This window comes from Protopterus annectens, chromosome 8.part0 (assembly GCF_019279795.1).
Source record: "Protopterus annectens isolate FY-2018-M chromosome 8.part0, PAN1.0, whole genome shotgun sequence".
Lineage (NCBI taxonomy): Eukaryota > Metazoa > Chordata > Ceratodontiformes > Protopteridae > Protopterus > Protopterus annectens.
Genome location: NC_056741.1, coordinates 1,813,593,854 through 1,813,620,032, shown reverse-complemented (window position 1 = coordinate 1,813,620,032; position 26,179 = coordinate 1,813,593,854). Strand labels below are relative to the sequence as shown.

The window sequence follows — 26,179 nt, the reverse complement described above, 5'->3', positions numbered from 1 at the left end:
TTTAATAGTAAATGCCAAGCCTGATAAGGATTTTTATAAAAGAAAAGTTCCATTCATATGTACCATTTACAACCACTTTCTTTAATTTCATTCACTGTGCAGAAGAAAATTTTACTATGTCTCCAAAATGTTAATTATGTTTCTACGCAACTATTTATTTTATGCTAAGTAAAGACATTTTAGTAATAACAAATTGGAAAAACAAAGCAGCACGTTTTTCTCTGATGCTTCTGTAAGTCAAGTACATTCTGTCCGCAAAAGCAAATAGACTTACTCACCACTAAACTATCCTTACACCTCCATCTGGTACTGTATTATAGTACATCACAATTAAATTCTTTTAAAGGCTTCTTTTGTGGTTTTCCTAGTACCAGAACTAATCTTTTTAAGTCAATGTACAGATTATTATGTAAAAGCATTCAAAAAAAGATATTTCAGGAAAGTAATACCTACATAGAACTCATAACATATAACAAGGGATGAAATTAAAAGCCCATTGCAAACAGGACATAGGTTCATAGGTTGGTACTAGGCTATCAGACCTAGGGCCTATACAAGCCTAGCCATAACAATTCCCTGGATATTTCTTCCCACAATATTTAGTTCCCTGGACCCCTGTTTAGCAGGGTGACTGACATGATCCCCGGGGTGAATTTCCTATCTCCCATCCAATTGTCAAGGTTCCTTTTGAAGAGGGCCAAACAGGCGCTCTGCTTGACATGTATGGGCAATCTATTCCAGGGTCTGTGTAGTCTCTAGGTCAGGAACCTATCCCTCCAGCATGTTTTGTTCATTGTGATGACAATGTTTAGATCCCTGGAGTATGTGGCTCTGAGGAATTGGGATTTCTTTAAGTGTAGCATGTCCAACAGTTCTGGGTTTGACATGGCCTTGTATATTAAGCAGAGATCACCTCTGAGTAGACGATATGTGACACAGTATAGCTGGAGTTTTTTTTAGATGGTCAGCATAGGGCATCTGCTTTAAGGCTGTGATTCTTTTAGTGAGGTATTTCTGCAGCCTTTACAGTTGTTGCAGATGTCTTGAGAGGTACATATCAAACGGGGCATTGTATTCTATAATGGTTCTAATGAGGGATGAGTACAGTGGGACAATGACCTCCTTTTTTCTGGATGAAAAGCCCTTAGTGATGAGGTGTGCCACATAGAAGGATTTCCTGACTGTTGTGGCGATGTGGTTATCGAAGGTGAAACCACTGTCCACTGGTGTCCCTAAGTCTCTTATCACACTTTCGGTGTTTAGTGTACTGCCACCTATGTGGTAATTCATGGGTACGTGTTTTTTCCCAATGGGGATAACTATACATTTCTTGGCAGTGAGCTTGAGCCCATGGCTCTGGCACCAAGCATCTGTTTCTGTAAGGCCCTTTTGTAGAATATCCACATCATTTGGGGATTCAATAATGGCTCCCAATTTGCAGTCAACTGTGAACTTTGTTAGCCAGAGTCCCTTAGTGTTGGCCTGTACTTCATAGAAGTAGATGCCAAACAAGAGTGGTCCCAGGACTGAACCCTGAAGTACTCCACTTGTCACTTGTCTAGAGCTGGATTTGGAGTTGGCTACCTTTACATTGTGGGTTCTGTCAGTAAGCCAGTTGGCAACTCATCGAGTGATGTAGAGATTAATGCCCAGCTTAGTAAGTTCATCTATGATTCCAGAGTGGGGGATGGTGTTGAAGGCCTTGGCGAGGTCCAGATAGGCTGTGTGGACCACCTTACCCGCATCCACAGCTCTGGAGACTGATTTGAAGAAGTCAATCAGGTTCAGGAGTCAAGATCGGCCCTTCACAAACCCAAACTGGGTTGGGTGCAGTGTTTGAAGGTTCCCAATCTCTTTGCTTATAAGTTCCATGATAATACGTTCCATGGCCTTGCAGATCAGGCTCATCAGACTGATGGGGCAGTAGTTCCCAGGATCCAAGGTGGATCCCCCCTTGTGGAATGAAATAACTGAAGCTGTGCTGTGGTCGACAAGGAAGTAAGCTCTTCTTTTCCTAAAAAAAAGTGAAATTTTAGGAATAAGCAACTTATTAGTATCAGAAATATGTTCATTCATTGAATTTCAACTAGCAAATGATCATAAAGATAGGGAGAAGATCATGACAGTTGTTGGCATCTGTTAAAATGCCAGGCTTTGTGTTTGTAGGTGTTGGGAGTACAGCATAGGTTTGTAGGGGTCAAATAAACCAGCCGAGAACCTTAGAAGGCTAATGTCAAAATACACAAGTGAAAGAGTATGCCTCCCTTTTCATGGGTGGTTAGGGACAAAACTCCATCATGTATTTTTTTTACTGTCTCAGGATGTTAACTTTTCTTAACTTTGTTTTTTTTTTTTAACTATTTTTGGGGAGGGCCATCTACTTAAACTGCTTTCCACAGCAGTTTGTCTAGTCTCTTCATCCAGCCTGTGGTGCCTTTTTGAGTGTTCCTCTTGTCTCCAAACCCTAACTTTACATGTAGTGAGGTCCTTATGGCACTGTGATGAGGCCCTCCTCCCCTTAAGTCCATGCCCACTGCAGGTGCAGTAACACCAAAGAACAGTGAACAGGTCACCTTACTCGGACATCTTCTACTACACCTGTGCAAGCATAAGGTTTGCATTTCTGGGGTTCTATCTCAACATCTAAATCAGACTCCAAGATAACAGCAAAGTGGCAAAGACCCCTTATTGCCTCAGCAACAGAAAACATAGCAGGCCACAGTCCTCTTCATCTCCCCCCAAATAGCTCTACCAATGAACCCTGAATGACCACAGCATGATTGCATACCTGGCTTCTGTGCGACAAGCTAACAAGATCTTGTGTTTTCTATGTTTTTTTATGGTACAGCCCATCTACTTAAAATTCACAGTCACAAATTAAATTTCAAAACTGTTAGTAAGCATGTGAGACTTTCATGTGCTAGTTAGGTTTTGTTAAACAAGAAACATCTTTATTAAATTATCACTTATGACACAGGCAATCATACCTTTATATAAATCTTAGCTGCAAGCATTATACATCACAAACCATACTGACAATTTTATTTGCAAACATTATACATCACTTATAAAAAGAAGTTATGTATTCACCATAACGTTCCATCTGTGTTGTCCATTTTCATTCTTCCCCAACAATTCATTCCCCAACAATTGAGTTTATGGATACTGGAAACTCTTGAGCTCATCCCTTATCCACAATGCTCTACTCCCCTACCATACCTCAGAACTTGTTTGCTTTTATAGTTTCATAGAAATTTAGAAACAGCACTATGATGAGAAACCAGCACCTGGAGCTCAAAGGCAGGAACACTGGTTCCATTATTATTTTCTCATGCTTCCAGAAGTCACAAACCAACTAGTAGGGGGCTGAAGGGAGGGGAGTTGAGGAAGAATGAAAAAGGACAACACAGATGGAATGTTATGGTTAGTAGATAACTTATTTATCTGATGCTGTCAACCTTCATTTAATTCCTCAACAAATGGGACAGAGTCCCCAGCTACCTGAATCTCAGGAAAACTCTAAGGAAGGAAATTCCTCAGCACTGCTGAGCCAAAGGCTGCTCTTCCCCTAGAGACCAGATACAATTTGTAATGATTAGTAAATGTATGAGGATTAGCCAAAGTTGCAGCCACAGAGATATCATCCAAGGAAAACCTGGATAAAAATACTGATGAAGTTGCCATGGATCTTGTTGAATGGACAAAGACAAACCCAATTTATTATAGACAAAGGAAATGCAATCAGTTAACCATTTGGCTAAAGTTACTTTGGTAACTGGCTTGCCCAATTTTGACTCCTCAAAAGAAACAAATAATTTATTTCTTTTTCTGAAATTCTTTGCTTTATACAAATAGAAATGCAACCCTGTGTGAACATCCAACAAATGAAATATGTATTCTCCTTTGTTCATGAAATTTGGAAAGAAGAACTGGAAGATTAAAGGGTGGGTTGGTTCATAATGGTACCCTATCTTTATGGAAGATTAAATAAGGAGGCTTAGAAGACAGGGCATGAAGTTCAGAGACTCTTCAAGCAGAGGTTATAGGTACCAAAAAGATAATTTTCCAGGTTAAAAATTTTTAGTTTACAGTTTGCTGATGTTTCAAATGGAGACTGAGTTAAAGCTTGTAAAAGTAAATTTAAATCTCATGGCAGAGTTGGATCTTTAAAAGGATGTCACAGAAGAAAGGTACCCCATATAAAGGCCTTGCAAAATTTTGAAGTAGCTCAGGTGGAAGCGTTAACTCCTATATGAAAATTAGAAATGGCAGCTAGTTGTGCTTTAACAGTTGAGGAAATAGCCCCTTCATTAAAAATTGTAGCCAAAAACTCAAGAACTTTACATACTGGTGCTGAGAAGGGGTCAATGGCTTTCTGTTGTGCCAAAAAAAACAAATATTTTCCATTTACTTATGCAGATATTCCTAGTGGAAGCTTTATGGGAAGATAAAAGAATGTGACAGATATGGGAGGAAAGCCTGGGTTATCTAGCAATCAATGGAAGTGGAGAAATCATGCGGTCAGCTTTAGGCCTAAAATGTCCAGGTGAATCATGTCTGTCTGGTGAAACAGGAGGTCTGGAAATGGATACAGAATCCATGGAGGGTGAACTAGATGAGGCCAAGAAAGGGGAAGCAAATCTGACAAGGCCAATAAGAGGCTGTGACGCCCCAGCATTGGCCCAGTAATCAAGGAGCCTCAATCCTAACCACTGGCAACAGTGGGGGATGTACACACTGGGGGATGACAAGTGCACACAGTGAAAGGCAATTTCCCTTAAGAGCACACAGAGGCAACATTCAGTCTGAGGCTGGTTTCTCCCTCTTTCTCCAGATTCTCAGTAAGACTCCCCACTGGCACAACTATATGGTTGAGATCTCAGCTAAGTGGCCAAGCCAAAACTTCCAGCACCCTCTCTCACACACACACACACACACACACACACACACACACACACACACACACACACACACACACACAAAACATATACCTGGGAAAAGGCTGACACAGGTTTGCTATCTATGCTCCCTTCTGCCCATACTATGAGGTAGTTTTCATTGTCACCAGCCACTACTTATTAGCTACTTAAGGCCCCTAGCAAAATGTGTCCAATATTTCTGTGTAATGTTACTATTAATCCAAATGATAGTTTGACCAACAGCAAGGCTATAAGGAGGGGCCTGCACAGTGTCACCAAATAGATATGCAAGTACTCTTAGAGCTTAAATACATCTAGACAGACCAGCCACAATTGAAATGTTTGAATGTATTTAATAATAAATAATAAAAGAACAAGACAATACTACATACATATTCACAGTGACATCAGAGTTCAAACTCACAGGAAATATTTAAAACAACATTGCAGGACAATCTCAAATAAATACAGACAATATCTGAACTAATCTTTACTATATTCCTTAGTGAATCTAAAAGAAATTACTGTACACCAGCAAGCAAGAGAGATGTGGTGAGTGGGTGGGTTTTCCCAGCTGATGCTGTCAGGTCAAAGACAAATACAAAATGCCCAGCTAATCTCTCTCAGACTTCTTAAATTAATATTTTAAATATTGCTGTTGGGATACTTGCAGCATGATATCACTTCTTGTCATCGGACTATCTCAGGTGAAAACCCCCCAATTGCTAGAAACTGCATGCATTTAGCATCTCCCTGTGAAAAATACATAAAGACTTCTCTTAGATCTAAGGCAAATGATGGAAGTCATAAAATAATTTACATTCCTCCACATGTAAAGACAATACAAAAAACTTCTAGTTCTAGACATTGTGTCTGTTACTGCACTGAAGCTGAGAGGTAACATCTTTTGTTTATGGCCCAGCTATAAAGTACCTTAACCTCAACCATTTTTCTGAAGTTTTGCAAGTTAATCTCCTGTGTTTCAGTCTCCACTGTTAAACAGTTACAATAGTGTATACAATTATCTCTTCAGCACACTAGTATATACAATATGACATACAGATCTAATATATTTGCAATGCAGGCATATGAATCGTGTTGATATTCACAAATAACACACAACCACTTACAAAATTCCAGATTGCTGGCCTGGCAGTATCTCCTTTTGTTACATTTCTCTGTAAATCATATTAATAATTCACAAATGACTTATAATTATTTACAACATTCCAGCGAGCTGGGCTGGCAGTATCTCCTTTTGTTACAAAGGCAATGAGGATGACTTTTCTCTTCAATCAAGATGCTTTAAGGAGAAACTTGGGGATTAGAAGGGTTGGGGGTAAACATAGAGAAGACCGGGGGGGGGGGCAATCGTGGAGGTGATCGTCTCTCTGTGTTTCCCCCAGTGGGGAGATTAGGGCAAAGAACCCACTGCACTTGTGTTAAGGGGAGATGCAAAGATGTCACAGCAAGGGTGGCCCCATTGTTGGAATATCTTTTCAGCAACTCTAATGTTGAGAGACCACTCGAGACGCAATAAAATGGACCTGCTGAACTTTTTAGCTATCACACTGGATTTCCCCAGAATGTGCATTGCTATCAGAAATCAATTGGATGAGATCACCCATTGCTACACTCAAAGAGCTTCTCAACACAGGGGGTAAGATCTGGTTCCTCCTTGTTTGCTGATGTACCATATCACTAATACAGTGTCTGTCTGAAATACAACAGTCAAAGAGAGAGTCTTGAAAAGCCTGAAATACTATGAGTATTGCTCTCATTTCCAAGACACTGATATGCGTGTTGGCCTCTTTGGGGGACCAGGTGACTTGGACTGCCTTTCTCAAGAAGTGCCCCCCCCCCACACCAAATTTGGAAGTGTCCGTGTTCACTATGGCTTTGGGCTGAGGAAGAATGAAGGGACAGACTTGTAATATCTGATCTGAGTGAATCTACAACAAGAGGTACTTTTCACATGCTTCACTTGTTCTGATTTCCTCCTCTATGCTTATCCCCAACCCCTCTAATCCCTAAGTTTCTCTTTAAAGCATCTCAGTTGAAGAGCAAAGTCATCCTCAAGAAGAGAAGGAAATAGGTGGAGCTGAAGAAGAATGGCAGTGCCTCAAAACAGCATGTGTGAGGACTACAAAATTGATATGTGGCCAAGCCAGGTATGGAAATAATGTACATAAGGAAAGCTGGTGGTGGAATGCAGAAGTCCAAGAAGTCATCAAAATAAAGAAGGGATGCAGAAAAAAGTGGGAGATAGAAAAGACTGACCATGATAGGAAGGAATACTTGTTGGCTAACAAAGATGCTAAGAAAGGACTTGCAATAGCAAAGAACAGGGCATCAGAGGCACTCACTAGCTTCTAGAAAGTGACTCTGTAGGTTGCACTAAAAAATGATGTCAGGTTGCAAAGCAAAGACAGAAAGATAAAGAAGATAGTCAGACACCCTTCATAAGGGATGCCAGCAACAACCTTCTCACTAGTCCACAGGACATCAAAGGCAGATGGAAGGAGTATTTCCAGCAGCTTCTGAAGGAAGAAAACCCCACAGAAGCTATACTGCCCCAGAAACAGCCTACGATGAGAGAGGAGGAGGAACCAACCCTAGAAGAAGTAAGAATAGCATGAAGAAAAATGAAGTCAGGGTAAGCAGCAGGCTCAGAAAGGGTCATGGCTGATATGATAAAGATGCTAGGTGAGACTGGGGAGAAATGGCTACTAGGGGGAGTCATAGCAGTGTAGACAGAAAGGGGTATCCCAAATGACTGGAGAATAAGCATATTTGTGCCAGTGTACAAGAGCAAAGGGGTAATCCACAACTGTGGGCAGTACAAAGGCATCAAACTCCTGTCACATTGCATGAAAGTTCTGGAGAGGGTGATTAATAAATGGATTATGCAGAGTAGTAGAATGTAAGATGGGAGATGAGTAGTTTGGATTCAGATCACAATGAGCACAACTGAACCAATGCTTGCAGTGACACAGTTGAGAAATAGCTGGAGATGAGGAAAGACTCCAAATGGGTATTCCTAGACTTGGAGAAAGAATATGACAAGGTCCCAAGAAAGCTGATATACGCAGTACTGCTGTGGTTCAAGATCCCAGAAACATTGGTAGAATTAGTGCAGCCTATGTACAAGGACCCAATGACTCAAGTACAAACAGTGTTTGGCCTCACGGAGGGATTCACAGTAGGAGTGGGTATGCACCAGGGTTCAGCTCTGAGGCCACTGCTGTTCATATTAGTGATGGACTACATTAGCAAACAGGTCAGATAGGACAAATCAACAAAGTTGCTGTATGCAGACAATACTGCATTACAGGCAGACTATGAACAAGAATTTCAGCAAAGCATAGGGGAATGGAATGCAAAACTGAAGGCATATGGGATGAAACTAAATACAGATAAGACAGTGGTAATGGCAGCAAATTGGAGAAATCAGAAGAAGCAGAGAACTGTGACAGAAGGGAAGATATAGAACACGTAAATAGCTTCAGGTACCTGGGAGGGATGGTTGAGGAGAAAAGAAGTATGAATGATAAGATCAAAGCTAGAATCAGAAGGACTGCAGCCAACTGGCATAGAGTCTCAGGTATAGGCTAGAAGTGATGGAAAAGAAGTGCCTGAGAGGGGTGGTAGGATGCACACTGTGGGACACATGAAGAAATGAGAACATAAGAGCAGAAGCCAAAGTAGCTCCAATTGCAGAAAAGATCAAAGAGAACAGATTACAGTGGTTCAGAAACACTTGCAGAAAAGCAGAAGACGATCTGGTGAAGAAGATTTGGGACAGACAAGAAGAAAGTTAGAGGCAACAAGGACATCCAGTAAGGAGTTGGATGAATTGTGTGAAAGAAGATCTGCAACAATAAGGCATGAGTATCGAAGAAACTAGGAGAGTGATATTGAATTGAGAGAGATGGCAACAGTTAATATGATTCCTTGATCCCATACAGAAAATGGGAAAAAGGGAGCTGATGATGATGAGTTATTCTGATCCGGTATTTGGTGCAAAATGGACCACTGAAGAATTCTGATATGGTATCTTGCTAATGGAAGCAGAACTATTGCAGCAGACACTGTTCTCAAGGCTTGTAGAATCAATTAAGCAGATAGAGAAAAATTTTGAATTATCTTTTTAACTTGAAATCAAATAATTTGTACCCTTGGTAAGAGAAGGGAGGCTGTCACTGATACCGTACTGAACAAGGCCCCAATGAGCTGCTACTACTGCCATGCATCTGGTAAACACCCTAAGGGCTGTAGTGAGGTCAAAGGGCAGGGGTCTGAATTGGTAATAACTGGGTCTGAATTGGTAATGACTGGCTCCCTGCAGGAAGTGTAGGTATCTCCTGGATTGTTTGCTCATTTTTATGAGATAGTAGACATCCTGAAGATCTACTGAGCACATCCGGTCGTCCTTGTGCAGGAAGGGCAAAATGGACTGAACTGTGACCATCCGGAAATTTGTACACTGAACTGATTGCAGATAGCTGAGACTGAAAATCTGTCTCTAGTCCTGTTTTCTTTGGCACAAAAAGAATATTGAGTAAGTTCCAGACTCTTTCTGGTCTGGGGGAACTCTTAGATGACTCTTTTTGTAGCAGCTTTTTTTATTTCTAGAGCTGTTGCTTTTCTCAGACTGGGTGGAACATCAGGACTTTTGTTAAGGAAAGGGATATTATATAACCTCTGGAAATAATCCTCTGTACCCATGTATCTTTTGTAATGTCTTGTCAGGGTCTCTGATGCAGAACTAGATGACCCCCAACTGTCTCCAAAAGTGGACAATTGGGCCTCCTTTCAGGAGTGTTGGTAGGGTCTGTCAGGGAAAGAATGTCTGGACCCCTGGTTCTGCAGGCCTCCTCTGCCATGCAGGCAGTGTCTTCAGTTAGATTTCCCCCCTTTGCCCCTGGGGGACCCATCTCCATGTGGATCATGGAAAGGACCTTTGGACTTCTAGAACCACCTTTTTCGACAACCTCATTGATTCCAAGAGAAGGTGCTTTGAGGAGTCAAAAAACATATGACCACTGCAGACAGGGTCTTACCATCCTGCTCACACCTGGAGAGTGTGTCTTTAACTTTACGGCCAAACAAAGAACTTCTATCAAAGGGAGCATTGATGAAGAAAGACTTGAAGGGCCCTGCAAAATCACACAAGCTCATCCAGGCAGGTCTCCTAATGGAAATGCCTGAACCCACCATGCTTGAGGTACCTTTAGCTGTATGTGAATTGAGCCTCATGGATGAATTTGCGATGGACTGTAGGGTAGCCTACTCTGAGACAATAGACCTCTGTGCCTCAGAAGTAATGGTCCCAAAGAAGGATTTGGAAAGTTCTTTAATCGAGTCCCTCTGAAGTCTGGTGAATTGTGCTGAATAATTCAGTGACCTGAGTGCAAAGGTCGCTGAAGCATATACACATTTCCCAAATCTGTCCAACACCCTGGACACCCTGTTAGGGGGATGGACAGATTAACTCTGTTCCAAATATTCCCTCTTTGTGGCCACCACTACGACCAAGGGACAAAGACATATGGGATTCAGAGGGTCTATATCACATTGTCAAACTTTTAAAAGTTCAAATGTTTCAATGGAGATCTCCGTACAGTGCAGAATGGGAAAATTTCACTTTCTCACTATACTGCAATCTCAGAGATGGTGTATTTAAACAGTGGGGGGTGTAGGGGGCTTGCCCCCCCTGCTTAAACTATTCAGGTACGTTTATTCTTTGTTTTTTTTTATTACATTTTCGAACTTTTAAAAGATCGATCATATGGTGTCGACCATATGACATTCAAACTTTTAACAGTTCAATTATGTAATTTAGACACGGCATTCAGAAGGGAGATCCAAGGGGGTAGAATCATCCATCTTCTAGAAGCAGACAACATACTCTCCACCAGCTCAAAGGCAGAATGCTCCAGGGAGAAGGAGGCCAACTGAGCTGTGAAGGCATGCTTCTGGACTGTCAGCTCTCTCTAACTCGAAGGCAGTCCACCTGAGGCAGAGATCTGAGCCAAGCTGTCCAATGCCAGGCCTCCAAGGGGCAGAGATGGCTCCAACAACTTCAGAGTCAACTCTAACACCTCAGATCAGACAATGATGTTATGGCTCTGACAATCATTTGGCTCCGACACTCAGAGCCAAAGCGCTCAGAGAATGTAGCGGAGCAGAGGATACAACAATCTTCAGATCCGATACAGATGGTCCCAGAAGACTCAGATCCAAGGATTCTGAAACCAACGGTCAGATCAGAGAAGGAGCCAAGATAAGTGGAGTAGCAATGGTAAAGGTCTTCAGACCCAAAGGTGTAGGAGCTGGGAGAACTCCCATCTGAATCTGTGCCGATAGAAACTTCTTGATCATTCTATCCACATCTGCTTCTGTCAGACTCCTGGAAGAATGAGAAGAAAAGGCCACTGAAGGAGACCTAGAATGGCAGCGTCTCTCTAAAAAAGATGATGGCAGCTGGGAAGGAACAGGGTCCAGAGAGGACGCATACCAGTTCCAACAGAGCTGTTTCAGATCAGAAAGTACTGGATCCAATAAAGCAGATCAGGCAACTGAGGCAGACGGATCCAAAGATTTAGACTTTGGATCCGAATGTTTCAACATTTTACAGGCTGGCTCTGTGGTAGGATCAAAAGATGGATTGGAGGATCCAGAAGGGTCTGATGGCCACTTTCTGGGCTCCCTTTTGTTTGATTTGGAGGTTTGAGCTCCAGATAATTACTCTGAGAAGGTAGTATTGTACAAGACCTTGCAAAATAAGCTTTTTCTTGCAATCAAGATTAAAATCTTTGCAAATATCGTATAGCAACTTTAAGTGTGCTAGGCCCAAACAATAAACATAAGAGTCACGAGCATCTAACAGAGGGATCTTATGCCCGCATTGTTCGCATTTTTTAAAATCAGAAGGTTTTTTAGCCATCTTAAAAAGGCAGTATAACTCTAAGAAGTTTTTTTTTTTAATATGAAAGAAAGAAAAGCGACAATGTTAATAAAAACAATTACTACAAGATTGAAGGTAAAGTGGAGAAAAAAACAACAATGGTAATTAAATTACACTAAGAAAGGTATAGGATAAGGGTGGAATAAATGAGCTATATAGAAGAAATGGAAAAGTATAAGATAAGGGAGGAAGAAGTGAGCTATATAGAAAAATGGATAAAGGTAGTGAAAAAAATAATTTGTTTACTTATCCAACCAGAAAACATTGAAGCTTGAGAGCTAACAGAGACCATGTCCATACGAGATGGAGGCAAACAAGACGTGGGGTTTGGTAGGGAACTAGAGCATTATGGGTAAGGGAGGAGGTTGAGAGTTTCTAGTATCCAAGAGCTGTCGGATCTGAGCCCAGTTTTTGAGGAACGAATGAAAACTGACATCAGACTCTAGATTTCAAACACACACACTCATACCACTGTGTTAATCACTGGATCTCTAAATAAATGTCAGAAAGATGTTTTGGCATCTCAAGACACTTATTTTTGTTCTGTGGATGATTTGCCATGAGTATTTTCTTTCAAAGAAATAAAATGTTTATGCTGTTAGTTTAAATGTTCATAAGTAACCTTTACTTTGGGAGGAGGAGGTGACATCTTATAGCTTTCCTTTGTAACATAAAGTGATTTCACAGAGGTGATTTAAATGTGAATATATGTGCAGATAAAATATCAGCATATGCTGCTGAATATCAATATAATTTCTTTGGTTTTCTTTTTTTTTTTTTGTTTGTTTTATATAAAGCAAATACGAACTGTAGCTATATGTAGTCCCTACAGTAACATTTGACCCCTGAGATGAAGTTAGTCAGCATGAAGTATGTATAGAAAAAGATGGCATCATCTGGAACTATGAAATCAGACAAAAGTTGACAGTTTCCACTGAAGAATGCCATTGCCCCAAACACTAAGCCTTCAGCACATTACAGTGACATTGAATCCTGAACGCAGCCTTTAGCATGCAGATATCCAAGCATATTGCACAACTGGAAAGTCCCCAGAGGTTTCTGACCAAAACAATTAAAGGTCTTAAATCATTCAACTATCCTGATAAATCACAACTCTCAAATTTGTCAGCCTACTAGCTGCTCACAGGTGACTAGTTTCTTGCTCTCGGAGCCATAAAAGGCTCAAATCCTACTTAATCTATTTCTTCACAAAACTAGTGAGTCTACTAACACCTGGTCTGAGCATCTAAAGCTACAGCAACAAACAAATTTCAATTGAGGGATGCGTTCCTAACTCAACATATTCCCAGCCTATGGAATAAGTTACCATTACTGTTCAAAGAATGTACAGCTTTAGCTTACTTGAGGTTAGTCTTTGATGAATGAATAAGTAGGCATAAATTTACACCAGGGGTATCATGTACAACCCTACTCAATTTCGGAGACAAACACTATTAACTGCTCAAAAAGAAAGGCAATAGCTTTACACGTCTTCTTAAATGTGTATATGGCCCCAGTGATTTCTTGTTTAGTAATGTTGCGATGTTCCTATAAAGCAAATCCTTTTCCAGGAAAGTGGACATTACTCTTGGTTCCCACATGTATAAAATATCAAATTCAGAATTCATAACAGTGTGAAATACATTTAGTTTCAGAGTTTCTCAAAGAAGGAACAAAATGTAAGCCATTAAATTCAGTATTTCCCACTGATACACAAAAAACCTAACCAATGTGGTGCATCAATCACCTTAATGTGAAGACTATTAGTGCGCTGAAGTAAAAAAAAAAATAAGTAAAGAAAGAGAGAGTAAACTAAAATATAAAGCTTTACCACCTATCAGAACATCTCCTTGTTTGTTCTGGAATTAGGCAATTGCAATATAACCCAGCATGATGAACATCTAAATGAGAGAAAGGTGAGGTTGATATACCCCTGAGACAACATGAACTACCAAAACTCCAGTGCATCAAAGTAAAACAGATGTCCCTGAAAACTTCAAAGAGCATCTGCCTCAAATAAATATAAACAGGTTTCATAGACATTGCATCTGCATCTTAACTGAAGGATTTGGGGGAAAAGATCTTGAAAGAGGTGCAGAACACCCAGGTACTGACAGATCTCCCCTACTGACAGCACTCAAAAAAGTATCATAACATCTTGAATATCACCAAGCGTAGAGAGCCAATAACAAGGAAGGTAACAAGAGATCCTGTAGAGGTATTAGAGATATTTTGGAAATTCTATGAAAGTCTGTATAAAGCAGAAAAATATGGAAATGAATAAAAAATACAAATGGAAATGTTTATGGAAGAATTAAATATGCCGACGTTAGAGGTAGATGAGGCTCAGTTACTAACGGTTAAAATAAGAGATGAGATAAAATTTGTGATCTATAACCAATTTACAGGAAAGTCCCTAGGAATAGATTGTATTCCTGTGGAAGTTTGGAAGCTAGGAGGGAAAAAACTGACAAAGATCTGGAAGGTTTTAACAGTATTTTAAGAGGAGGAGAAGTACCAGCATCCTGGAAGAAAGCAGTGGTAGCTGTAATACCTAAAGAAGGTAATGCTGCATCAGACCCAGCTTCATACAGGCCCATTTCAATACTGAACCATGATTCTAAAGTGTTTATGTCTATAATGGCTAAAAGAATGACAAAAGTAATGCCAAAACTGATAGAACTGGATCAGTGTGGTTTTTGTGGAGGGGAGGCAAACATTTGACATCATTGATGATCCAGAGGGAAGCATCATTGTTGTTGGTGGGTCTTGATGCACAAAAAGCATTTAACAGAGTAAGTTGAGACTTTATGAGCAGAACGATGGAAGCATTTGCATTTCTTGAAAAAAATTATACGACTGATTAGGATGATATATCTGGGATCGGAGGAAAAATTAAAGTCGGTGGAGTCCTCTCTGATAATTTCTGCTTGAGCAGAGGAACCAGGCAGGGGTGTCCTCTTTCACCTTTGTTATTTGCATTACACTTAGAACCACTGGCAAAGAAAAAAAGGGACTCAGAAATTTAAGGATATAATTGGTATGGTAGTCAAGAAAAGCTAGCTCAGTTTGCAGATGATATTACGTTATACCTGACAAAACCACAGAGAGTCATTACATTGTTGTGGAACATTTTGAGAGACAGTTTCAAATCTTTTTGGGATACAAAATGAATGAAGCTAAAACAAAGACAATAACAGCAAATTATGTACCCACACGTGAATTGGTTCAGCAATATCTGTATTTATGGGGACATGAGAAAATAAAGTATTTAGGAGTGTGGATTACAAATGATTCTGGTGTGGCAGCTAAGGATATGTGGGAAGAGACTAAACAAAAGATAATACAAAAACTAAGAAAATGGGAGCTCTGTTATATGGATATGGATAGTAAGATACAAGCAGTCAAAAAAGTTGTTAGTCCCTTTAGTCTTATACACAGGTCAGGCATATCAACCAGAGGAGAAGCTGTGGATAGCAATTAATAAAGAGCTGAAGGACTTTATCTGGGAGGGGAAAATGGCAATAATCAACTGGGATAAGCTGATGCTTCCAGTAGAACAGGGCGGATTGGGATTACCCAATTTGAAGGGGTATTGCAGAGCTACACAGTTAAGATGCCTATACATAGCACAATCAGAAAACTATAATTTGTAGTGGAAAGGGATGATGTTGAAACGTGGGGGGGGGGGGGCAATAAACAAGGAGAGACTGGGATTTTGGATGCAGGCTTTTAAGGAGAATTACAATAATCATACAGAATATTATATCCATAAAGTAGGAGAAAGTATTTTAATAACTAAGCCAACACGGGAATGGAAAAGGAGAATCTGTAATAGGGATGACTGCAATTAGGGATATAGACAATAGGCAAGAGGGGGCTGGAATTTATTGGAGAAAACTGGCAAAAGAACCAAGGTACTGGGAGCAAATACCTAGAGGGAAAGCTAACAGAATGAGAAGAGGCCAAGAATGTATTTGGACTGCAGGTTACAGATTGATATCAGAATATTGGCAAAGAGAAAGAAATGGGGGGGGGGGTCCTAAATGAAAGACCAGCACTGGCACAGCTTTTTATAGACCCTAGAACAGAAGCTGCCATTAAAAAAGGATCAATAGGTAGAGCATATAAAATATTGCATGATAACAATCAGAGGAGGTTAGAGAGGATTTGGAAGAAAGACTGGATAAGCAATTCACAAACAAACAGTGGGAAGATATATGTACGTCTCACAAATATGTATAAAAATCTAGAAGATTTAGGATTTTTGCTTGGAAATGTTTACATAGATAATTTTATACCCCAGATAGACTCCACAGAATTGTTCCTCAGGTAGGCAGCAAATGTTGGAGGTATGACTGGGAAGAAAGCGGTACTTGGAGACACATTTTCTGGGAGTGTGGTGGGCAGGCAGACTTTAAGGATTCCTTGTAGGATGCACTGTCAGAGATGCTGGTTGGGCAGACTGGTGTGACAACAGAGATGATTTTTCGGAGCTATGATACAGAACTGGAATTGCCTAGGCCTTGCTGTGTCTAATTATTGTGGCTGCCAAAAAATAAATTACTAGAAAATGGAAATCATAATCTAAACCATCTATATTAGAAGTTGTGAATGTAGTAACAGAGATAAAACAACTGGAATTGAGATCTTTAGAAAAGGGTAGGAGAAAACTACATAGGAAAAAATGAGAATTGTGGGAACAATACATACAGGGGAAGAATGAGGTTTAAAAGAAAGCAGGACTTAAATGAACTACGTAATGTTTGACTGAAAATGATTGGGTAGATTATAAGTACCATATAATGTTTGCAACTGGGAGTGTGTCAGTATGGTTTGAGATGTAGAATGCTTGCAACTAGGATTGTGTTGATGTGGTTTGTTTTCATTTATATAAAGTTGAGAGGGTGGCCTAATGGTTAAGGTGTTTGCCTTACAAGCACAAGGTGCAGGGTTTGAGTCTCACAAGGGATAACTGGCTAGGCTTAAAATGGCTCGCAAGGGCAGTTACCTTAGTACTGAACTATGTTTGATTGCTTATGTCGTGATGCTTTAATACATAGGTTCATAGGTTCATACTAGGCTATCTACCCTAGGGCATTTATAAGCCTAGCCAGAGTGTGTTTGGCTTTTGCCACCCATTTTAAATTAATTTTGCTATGCCATTTTTCAAGGTTAGTATACTGTGCCTCTGTCTAACAGTGAGACAGAAGTGATACCCGGGGTAAACCTACGATCTCCCATCCACTCATCAAGATTCCTCTTGAAGAGAGTCAATGAGGGACTCTGCCTAACCTGGACTGGGATTTTATTCGAGTGAAGGGAGCCTCTGGGTTATGAATCTGTCCCTCCAGCATGTCCTATTTATTTCAGTGCTGAGGTTCAAGTCTCTTGAGTGCGTAGCTCGATGGGATTTGGATTTTCTGAGGTGCAGCATGTCCATTAATTCCAAGTTGGACATGGCTTTATACGTCAGGCACAGATCGCCTCTGAGCAGGCGGTATGCCACTGAGTAGAGCTGGAGTTTCTTTAACCGGGCATCATATGGCATCTGTTTGAGTCCTTTGATCCTCTTGGTGAGGTACTTTTGGGGTCTTTCCAGTTGCTGCAGGTGTCTGGTAAGGTACATCCCAAAAGGGGCATTGTACTCAATTATGGGCCTGATGAGGGATGACTCAAGAGGCACAATAACCTCCCCTGATCTAGATGTGAATCCCTTCATGATTAGGTGGACTATATAAAATGTTTTTCTAACCACTTTGGCCACATGGTTGTCAAATGAGAGATTGCTATCAACTTGGGTCCCCAGGTCCCTAATTACTTCTTCCATATTTAATGGATTACCACCTATGTGGTAATTTGTGGGCACTTTGTTTTTGCTAAAGGGGATGACTATATACTTTTTCACGTTTAGCTTGAGGCCATGGCTCTGGCACCAGTTGTCTGTTTCTATGAGGCCCTTTCGGAGGATGCTTGTGTCGGCTGGAGAGTCGATTATGGTGCCCAGTTTGCAGTCATCTGCGAAATTGGTCAGCCACAGTCCTTCCGTGTTGGCCTGTACCTCCAAAAAATATATACCGAACAAGAGAGGTCCCAGGACTGAGCCTTGTGGGACACCACATGTAACTGGTTTGGAGTCTGACATGGCTCCAGCAATTCTAACCATGTGGGTTCTGTCCTTGAGCCAGTTTGCAACCCATCTAGTGACATAGGGGTTTATATTTAAGCTGGTGAGCTTATCTATAATGCCAGAGTGAGGTATCGTATCGAAGGCTTTTGCGAGGTCCAGGTAGGCTGTGTGGACCACCTTCCCCCTCGTCAATGGCCTTGGTGACTGTTTCAAAGAAATCGACCAGGTTTAAGAGGCAGGATCTGCCCTTAACAAAGCCGAACTGGGTAGGATCCAGTGTCTGTAGGTCCCCAATATCTTTATTTATGAGGTCCATGATGATCCTTTCCATAGCTTTGCAGACCAAGCTAGTCAGGCTTATGGGGCGATAATTTCCAGGATCTGTTGAGGCACCACCTTTGTGGAGAGGGACCACTGTTGCTGTACGCCACTCTTTGGGTACATATCCTGTAGTACGGCTGAGATTGAACAGTAGTTTTATGTTTGGGTTTAGCTCTTCTTGGAGTTCATGTAGGACGCAGCCTGAAACAACGTCTGGTCCCATTGATGATGTGTTTTTTGCTTTGGAGAGGGCGGCTCTTACCTGAGCATCTGAGATGTCAGGGGGGCAGCACACTGCTGGGATAGATATTTGCCTTTTTGGTGGGGGGGGGAGTTTGCGCTGAACCTGTCAGCTAGAATACAGATGTTCTTGTTTAAAAAGGGGGGGTAGGAATTGAATAATTTATTTGCTTAGGTTATATGATATATAGCAATATATGTGAAGTATAATGTTTAATATTAATTTGCTAATACAGTTTGATTACTTTTGTATAAATGGAAATTTGCCTATGTCACAAGTGATAATTCAATAAAGGTGTTTAAAAAAAAATGTAAAACCAGAGAAACACTAGCCCTGAATGGATGTTTGCTATTTTGTTGGCACCAACTAGAAAACCTTTTTCCATTTACTAATATATGATTTTCTAGTAGCAGGCTTTCTACCTTCCATTAGTACCTACTGTACTCCATTAGTAAACAAAAGCCTAAAATGTGTTAAGACCCTATCATCTAGGCAGTCAGATGATGCCATTTTGAGTTGGGATGTATTAAACACCCCTGCTCCTGAACGAATGGATCGAGTCCATGAAGAAGCTTGTAATAACTATCACCAGCCAATTCCACAAAAAGGGAGGAACCACTGTTGCCTGGGCCAGAAGGGAGTCACCACAATGATCTTGGAGGATTCCTTCTGAATCTTCAAAAGTACTATGGATATCAGTGGATAGTATGGAAGAGCCTGCAGGTACCTTCATTTCCAAGGGAAAAAAATCTGTCCTCCAGGCTTCCTCGCATGGAGTCCTTGAGGAGAATTTTGCTAGCTGTTTGTAGAGAGGAGGTAGAAAGGTAGGCTTGAAGTACTCCCAATAGATGGCTCAGATCTTGGAAGCACCCCCACACCAATCTAGTTTCCATTCATTAGGGTCTGTTTTTGTCCTGCTTAACTTGGCTGCTGCACAATTTTGTTCTGACAGAAGATAGGAGTCTGTAGAGTGAGACTGTGCCATAAACCTCTATTTCATGCTAACATGGCTAGTCTGAATAGTGGGTAAGACTTGACTCCACCTTGCCTGTTTGGGTACCACATCACTGTAACAACTTGAAGAGGTCCTGGGGACTAAAGGTGATTCAAAGAGTTAAGTATCTTGATAACAGCAAGCATCCTCTTTATGTTTATATGCTTGTGTTTGCCTTTGTTGTCCCAGAAACCTTGAACTTTTATCCCCCTTGACACTGCTTCACAAGCAAAGTCTAGGGCCTTTGTTGAGACCGACTGCTTTGGAGCAGGAAGGGAGAAGGGAGATCTGGGTTAAGGGATATTTGATATCTCCACTAAGTGATATTTCTTTTGGCAAATCCCAAAAATGGAATCTAAAAAGATAATGGGTGTTGATGCTGGGATCAAAGACACTTCAGATGCTATTGTATTTTTCTCATGTGGAGTCTTTCCAGCTGTATCATGAAAATCAAAGATGCCATGAGATCTAGAATCCTGAGGTATTCTTTCATAATGACTGATGTTTGAATGAAAATCCCCTGAACTAGATCTAAAGATAAATAAATGTTTGTCTGTGGAAGAAAAGCTTTTTGTATTGATGTGTCTGGAAGACACCCCTGGAACACAATTATGTGTGATGGAGTCAAAAAAAGACTTTTGACTGTTCTCTTAGAATCCCTGTGTAGGAGGTCACCCACCCAAGAGATAAATTCCTGACCCTTTAAAAAACACTCTTCAAAGATAAGCAAGTTGTCTAAATAGAGAAAAAATGTGATAATCTGCAACCTGTCATGGGCTATAACAAGAGCTAGACACTTTGTAAATACTCTTCAAGCAGTGGATAGCCTGAAGGGTAAGGCAGAGAACTGATCATTTGATTTAGACATAGAAAACATTAAGAAACATTTGAAGTCTGGATGAACAGGAATGTGACGATAAGCATCTTTTAAATTTAACATTACCAAAAAACTCAAACGAGGGAGAAGGGGTAAATTAAAGCATTTTGAACACGGGCACCATCACATCCTGGTTTAGGAAAGAAAGGTCTATAACTAGTCTCCAAGCATTTTCTTTCTTTCTTTGGCACCAAAACATTCTTGAATAAAAACCTTTTCCCAAATGAGAAGGAAGAACTGTTTGTATTACCCCTAAGACAGCATGTGCTGGAGGACAAGAGAGAACAGAGAGGTTTGGTCTGGTGGATGTAGAATAATTCCTTAAAAAGAGAGGAATTTCTTCCCACCGTTATCAGTATCCCTGCTGAATCAGTTTCAGGACACATTTACCTTACAATCTCTCTGTCCAAAGAGAGAAACAGATATTCAGACTATCTGGAAGGGAAAAGGGACTGCCAGGGTAGGAGGGGGAATAAAGCTCCTTGCGCAGTCATTCACCCTTATTTGACTGTCATTTATTCTGGGGGGGGGGTCCTGCTTTCTTTTTGGAACCTCCTGGCCATAGTTTATTTTTATATGTCTGCTTACCAGCATTTTGCTAAGACTGTTTACATTGTTTCTTGCCAAACTTGGATAAGAGAACAGAAAATCCCTTGGAAAATTTGGAGAAGACTGTCTGCAAAATCTGACAGATTCCCTGCATCAGCGTACCCTCTCATCACATTTTTGTTAACCTCTGCAGTAGAGGGTCCAAAAACTAAATCTATATCTAAAGGAAAATTTAACATTTCATTATTTACATCTTCTGGGTGGTTCTGACAATGCAGTCAGGCAGACCTCCTCAACACAGTACCAGTGAAAACAGCCCTGGATGTAGTATCTACAGAGTCATAAACACTTTGAAAAATAAGCAGTGTCCTAAGAAATTAAACCACACAAAATGTTTTCTCCACAGGAGAGAACTGCAGATAAAACATCCCTCATTCTTTTACAATCAGTTAAAATAAACTTTAACATGTGAGCCAGATAATTTGAAATACTAAAAATTAAAGTTGTAGGAGCATACATTTTTCCCAAACTTATCAGAACAGGAAGGATTAGAATTAACAACATGCTTGTCAGCAGCTGGATTAACTACAGCTGTAGCTGCTGCATCAAGTCTGGTATGAATGTATAAAACTTTAAAATGACAGAGGAACTTTGTACATGTTATCTGCTCTCTTAGCTGCAGTAGGCAGGCTTTCAGGGAAATCACAGGATATGACAAAACACATCTTCCAATGCTCACAGCACTGGGGAATGAAAAGAGGTTCTGGGAATTACAGCTGTAATATTTCATAGTATTTGCTGGGGGACCGAGAAAGCTCAGTGTTCTCCCACTAAACACTGGCACATTTTGGAAATAGTCTCCCTAACAGGGAGATTCAGATAACGTGCTCTCCTCTGAGTCGGAATCAGAAATCTGCAGAGAAAAACCTAAATCTATCCAACCACATTCCTCTCCAGATTCAGTGTGTCTTGAATCTGTTAAGAAAGAGAAAAAAAAAATTTTCTTTTTCCAGAAACCACCTGAAAAGAAGGGTCAATAGCCTATTGAAGACCCTGAGCCAGACATAATAAACTACTCCTGTCCAGAAAGTATTGCAGGAGAAGGTACATATTTAGTTTTCTTTTTCTGACATGAAAGTTTGGGCAAATAGGATTATTAATGCCAGCAACAGCTTTCCTAGGATTGGGCACAACATTCTGGCTAAGCAGGGATACCTTTCCTTCTCCCAAAACTGACAAAGACTGGCTCTCCCTTGCCATCTGAGAGGATCCCAAAAAGTCACACAGGATGTGTCTAACTCCTGGTCCATACTGGCTATATAGACAACTTCAGAGGGATCCGGGGGGGGGGGGGGATGAGTGGTCTGACTCACCCACCTGTTGTGGTGGTAAAGGCTATTTAATTTTTTTTTTGTTGCTGGAATAAGGACTGACTATGGGAACGGTAGTTTTTTTTTCTATGGTCAAGCCACAAATGGTGCTACTTTTCCATGGAAACTAAGCAGCACAAGCCAGTAAAATTTTAAAAGTTGTAAAAAGTTAAGTTTCCCAAGCAAAAACACAGGAAAAAACATTATAATACACCTGACAAGTCCCAAAAAGTAATTTAAATAGTTTCTACATAGAAAAAAATATGTTTTGAATGTTTTAATTAACCTTTAATCTGCCAGAAACAAAAATGCACTCCTGTTTTAAAAGTAAAGTAAAGTCATGTGACAGTCAATAAAAACAAGTATTCCTAGGTTAAACAGAATTTCCTGAACAGGAAAGTAAGTTTAAACATTTAGAATATGTTTTTCCCCAAAAGAAATTCATATACCCAGCAACAGAACAGCATAAGTCAACCGTTGATCATCAAAAGTCTACAGAGGAATGTTCTCTTTGGTGGCAGGAAAGCTTTGAAGGGTTTAGTGTCCAAACATGTCTATTAATCAGCTCAAACAGTTTGGGCACATGGAAGGTGCACTGACACTTTGGAAGCTGGACAACTGTTATATCCTATTTAGGAAATAACTTATACAGCTAAGGCTGTCGCAGCAGTGATCATGTTATGCTATGGTTAGAATCTGACTATACCTTCCTTTTCATCTTTACAAAAGAAAATACAACCACATAAACCATTAACATGCATTACGTTACCTACCAGCTGTACCTGATGGGCTAGATTTGACTGGTGTCGGCACCTGAAGTTCTGAGTGGATAGTTTTGCTGTCAGTGCTGTCATGAGATCCAGCTCCTTCTGTCTGGCCAGCAGGAGAGGAGGCAATCTCTGCAAGGACTTCCAGGTCTTTCAAAATCACCTGCAGGGCAGAAGGGAAAATATTACTGAGTCCATTAGTTAATTACCTAGATGGCTTAAGAAGCTCACAATGGCTGAAAAATTTGTCAGGAACCAACCCATTATTTTAATATCCAGGCAGCCACATCTATGAATAGGTCGAGAAACACAGATAGTTTTATTATTCTTCAACACTACACAGAAAATAACCTTGTAATAGTGAAGTTCATACATCAGACTGTCACTATAACAAGCTTTTTATAGTTAAATTCTTACATATTGGTTCTTTGGTAATTACTAGGCATGCAGTCCAGGAGACCATTAAGGAGTCAAGCCCCAATTCCCAACTGCGTCAAAGCACTGTCTAGTTAAGTGACTTGTACCAAAGGTCACATAGTATACAAATGAAGGCTGAAGGAATCAAACCCTGTTATAAAGTAGCTTAACATTTCAAAGCCTTACTATACTCTGTGCTAACTGCCAGACTACTAAATGTACAGTCCTCTTGTACTGTCCAGGAATTGAACCAGGGCCATCTGCTTGGAAGGCAGATACATTCATCATCATGTTACTAATGTTAATACCTTTTATAACCTCACTGTCATATTAGTAACCAAAATTTATTCTGTTACAGAAGTCAGTCAATAGCAAAATAAGAACTCATAACAAGGAACAACTCTAAGATGTATAAAAAGCCCACCCTGACACACAAACATGGCATACAAAACCAAACTACAGTTTTGCATTCCTTCTTTAGATACTCCAGCAATCCAATTCATGGTCGTAGGGGAGTTGCAGACAAGGCCAACACTCAGTAGGTACCATACAGAGAACCTAATCCTAGATGGGTCACCACCCCATCTCAGAAACACTATACTGCTAAGATAATTCAAGGTTCAAAACCTTTAGTGCTGTTTATGTTGCATCAACAGTGGCACCTACACTCATAGAGGTAAAGCTCAGATTACTACACAAACACCCTTAAAAGAAAAATAACTGTTGAATCATCTAAAATACATGGTCTAGGCTGGTCTAGGATAAACAAAAGGCAAAAAAATAAACAAACTTGTAAACTGAGCATATCACTGTAAGGCCTCAACTGGCTGGAGCTATCTAATTTACTTGTCTTTCTGCATATTGAGACAAACCACAACTAACATGGTGATCACCTGATTAAGTTATATAATTCTGAAAGTTACTGTATATTTTTTCTTTTGGCTTATGAAAATGCATTAAATGTGAAGGTTTTCTCCATAGGTCTCCACTGTAAAGGGGCTTGCCCAGTTGGACCAGTAAACCACCTCCAGTCAATTATATTTGCCTTATAACTTTCTTGTAACAAAAACTATTATGACAAACACCACATATTCTGCAGAAATCACCCAGCTTAAATTTTTCCTCCATCATTTCAGTTGTCATATGTCAGCCACCAAACCCTTTTCCCTCATCCTCGGTCTCTTTAACTAATTTGGACAATCAAGGGAGATTTATACTTTTGGAAATGGCTAACAGTCAAAAATAAGCAACTAGCTAGAAACTACAAAACAAAGCCATTGGCAACCTTCAAACACTGGACCCCACCCAGTTTGGGTTTGTGAAGGGCCGATCTTGTCTCCTGAATCTAACTGACTTCTTCGAATCAGTCTCCAGAGCTGTGGAAGAGGGTAAGGTGGTCCACACAGCCTATCTGGACCTCGCCAAGGCCTTCAACACCATCCCCCACTCTGGAATCATAGATAAACTTACTAAGCTGGGCATAAATACCTATGTCACTCGATGGGTTGCCAACTGGCTTACTGACAGAACCCAGACTGTAAAAGTAGCCGACTCCAAATCCAGCTCCAGACAAGGGACAAGTGGAGTACCTCAGGGTTCACTCCTGGGACCACTCTTGTTTGGCATCTACTTCTCTGAAGTACAGGCCAACACTAAGGGACTCTGGCTAACAAAGTTTTCAGATGACTGCAAACTGGGAGCTATTACTGAATCCCCAAATGATGTGGATATTCTACAAAAGGGCCTTACAGAAACAGATGCCTGGTGCCAGAGCCATGGGCTCAAGGTTAATGCCAAGAAATGTATAGTTATCCCCTCTGGAAAAAAACATGTACCCATAAATTACCACAAAGGTGGCAGGACACTAAACATCGAAAGTGTGATGAGAGACTTAGGGACACGTGGACAGTGGTCTCACTTTCGATAACCACATCGCCACAACAGTCAGGAAAGCCTTCTATGTGGCACACCTCATCACTAAGGGCTTTTCATCCAGAAAAAAGGAGGTCATTGTCCCACTGTACTCATCCCTCATTAGACCCATTATAGAGTATAATGCCCCAGACATCTGCAACAGCTGGAAAGGCCACAGAAATACCTCACTAAAAGAATCACAGGCCTAAAGCAGATGCCATATGCTGACCGTCTAAAAAAACTCCAGCTATACTCTGTGGCATATCGTCTACTCAGAGGCGATCTCTGCTTAACCAACAAGGCCATGTCAAACCCTGAGCTGTTGGACATGCTCCACTTAAAGAAATCCCAATCCTTCAGAGCCACACGCTCCAGGGATCTAAGCCTTGTCATTTCAATGAACAAGACATGCTGGAGGGATAGGTTCCTGACCCAGAGACTCCCCATACTCTGGAATAGACTGCCCATACATGTCAAGCAGAGCACCACATTGGCCCTCTTCAAAAGGAACCCTGATGATTGGATGGGAGATAGGAAATTCACCCCAGGGATCATGTCAGTCGCCCTGCTAGACAGGGGTCCAGAGAAGTAAATATTGTGGGAAGAAATATCCAGGGAATTGTTATGGCTAGGCTTGCATAGGCCCTAGGGCCGATAGCCTAGTACCAACCTATGAACCTATAAAAAAGCAATAAATACTCCTGCAGGCT

The 26,179-nt window shown here is 40.7% G+C and overlaps 1 protein-coding gene across 2 annotated transcripts in view; it reads right to left on the bottom strand.

Moving 5' to 3' along the window:
- VAC14 (VAC14 component of PIKFYVE complex) overlaps window positions 1–26,179 on the bottom strand; it is a 3,391,123-nt gene that overhangs the window by 1,317,490 nt on the left and 2,047,454 nt on the right. The window contains exon 13 of one of the 2 annotated variants that reach the window (XM_044081299.1): window positions 23,154–23,301. In XM_044081299.1, the coding sequence (XP_043937234.1) occupies window positions 23,154–23,301 (148 nt within the window). Of the gene's footprint in view, window positions 1–23,144; window positions 23,302–26,179 lie in introns of both variants that reach the window. The other variant, XM_044081298.1, reaches the window with a different exon arrangement.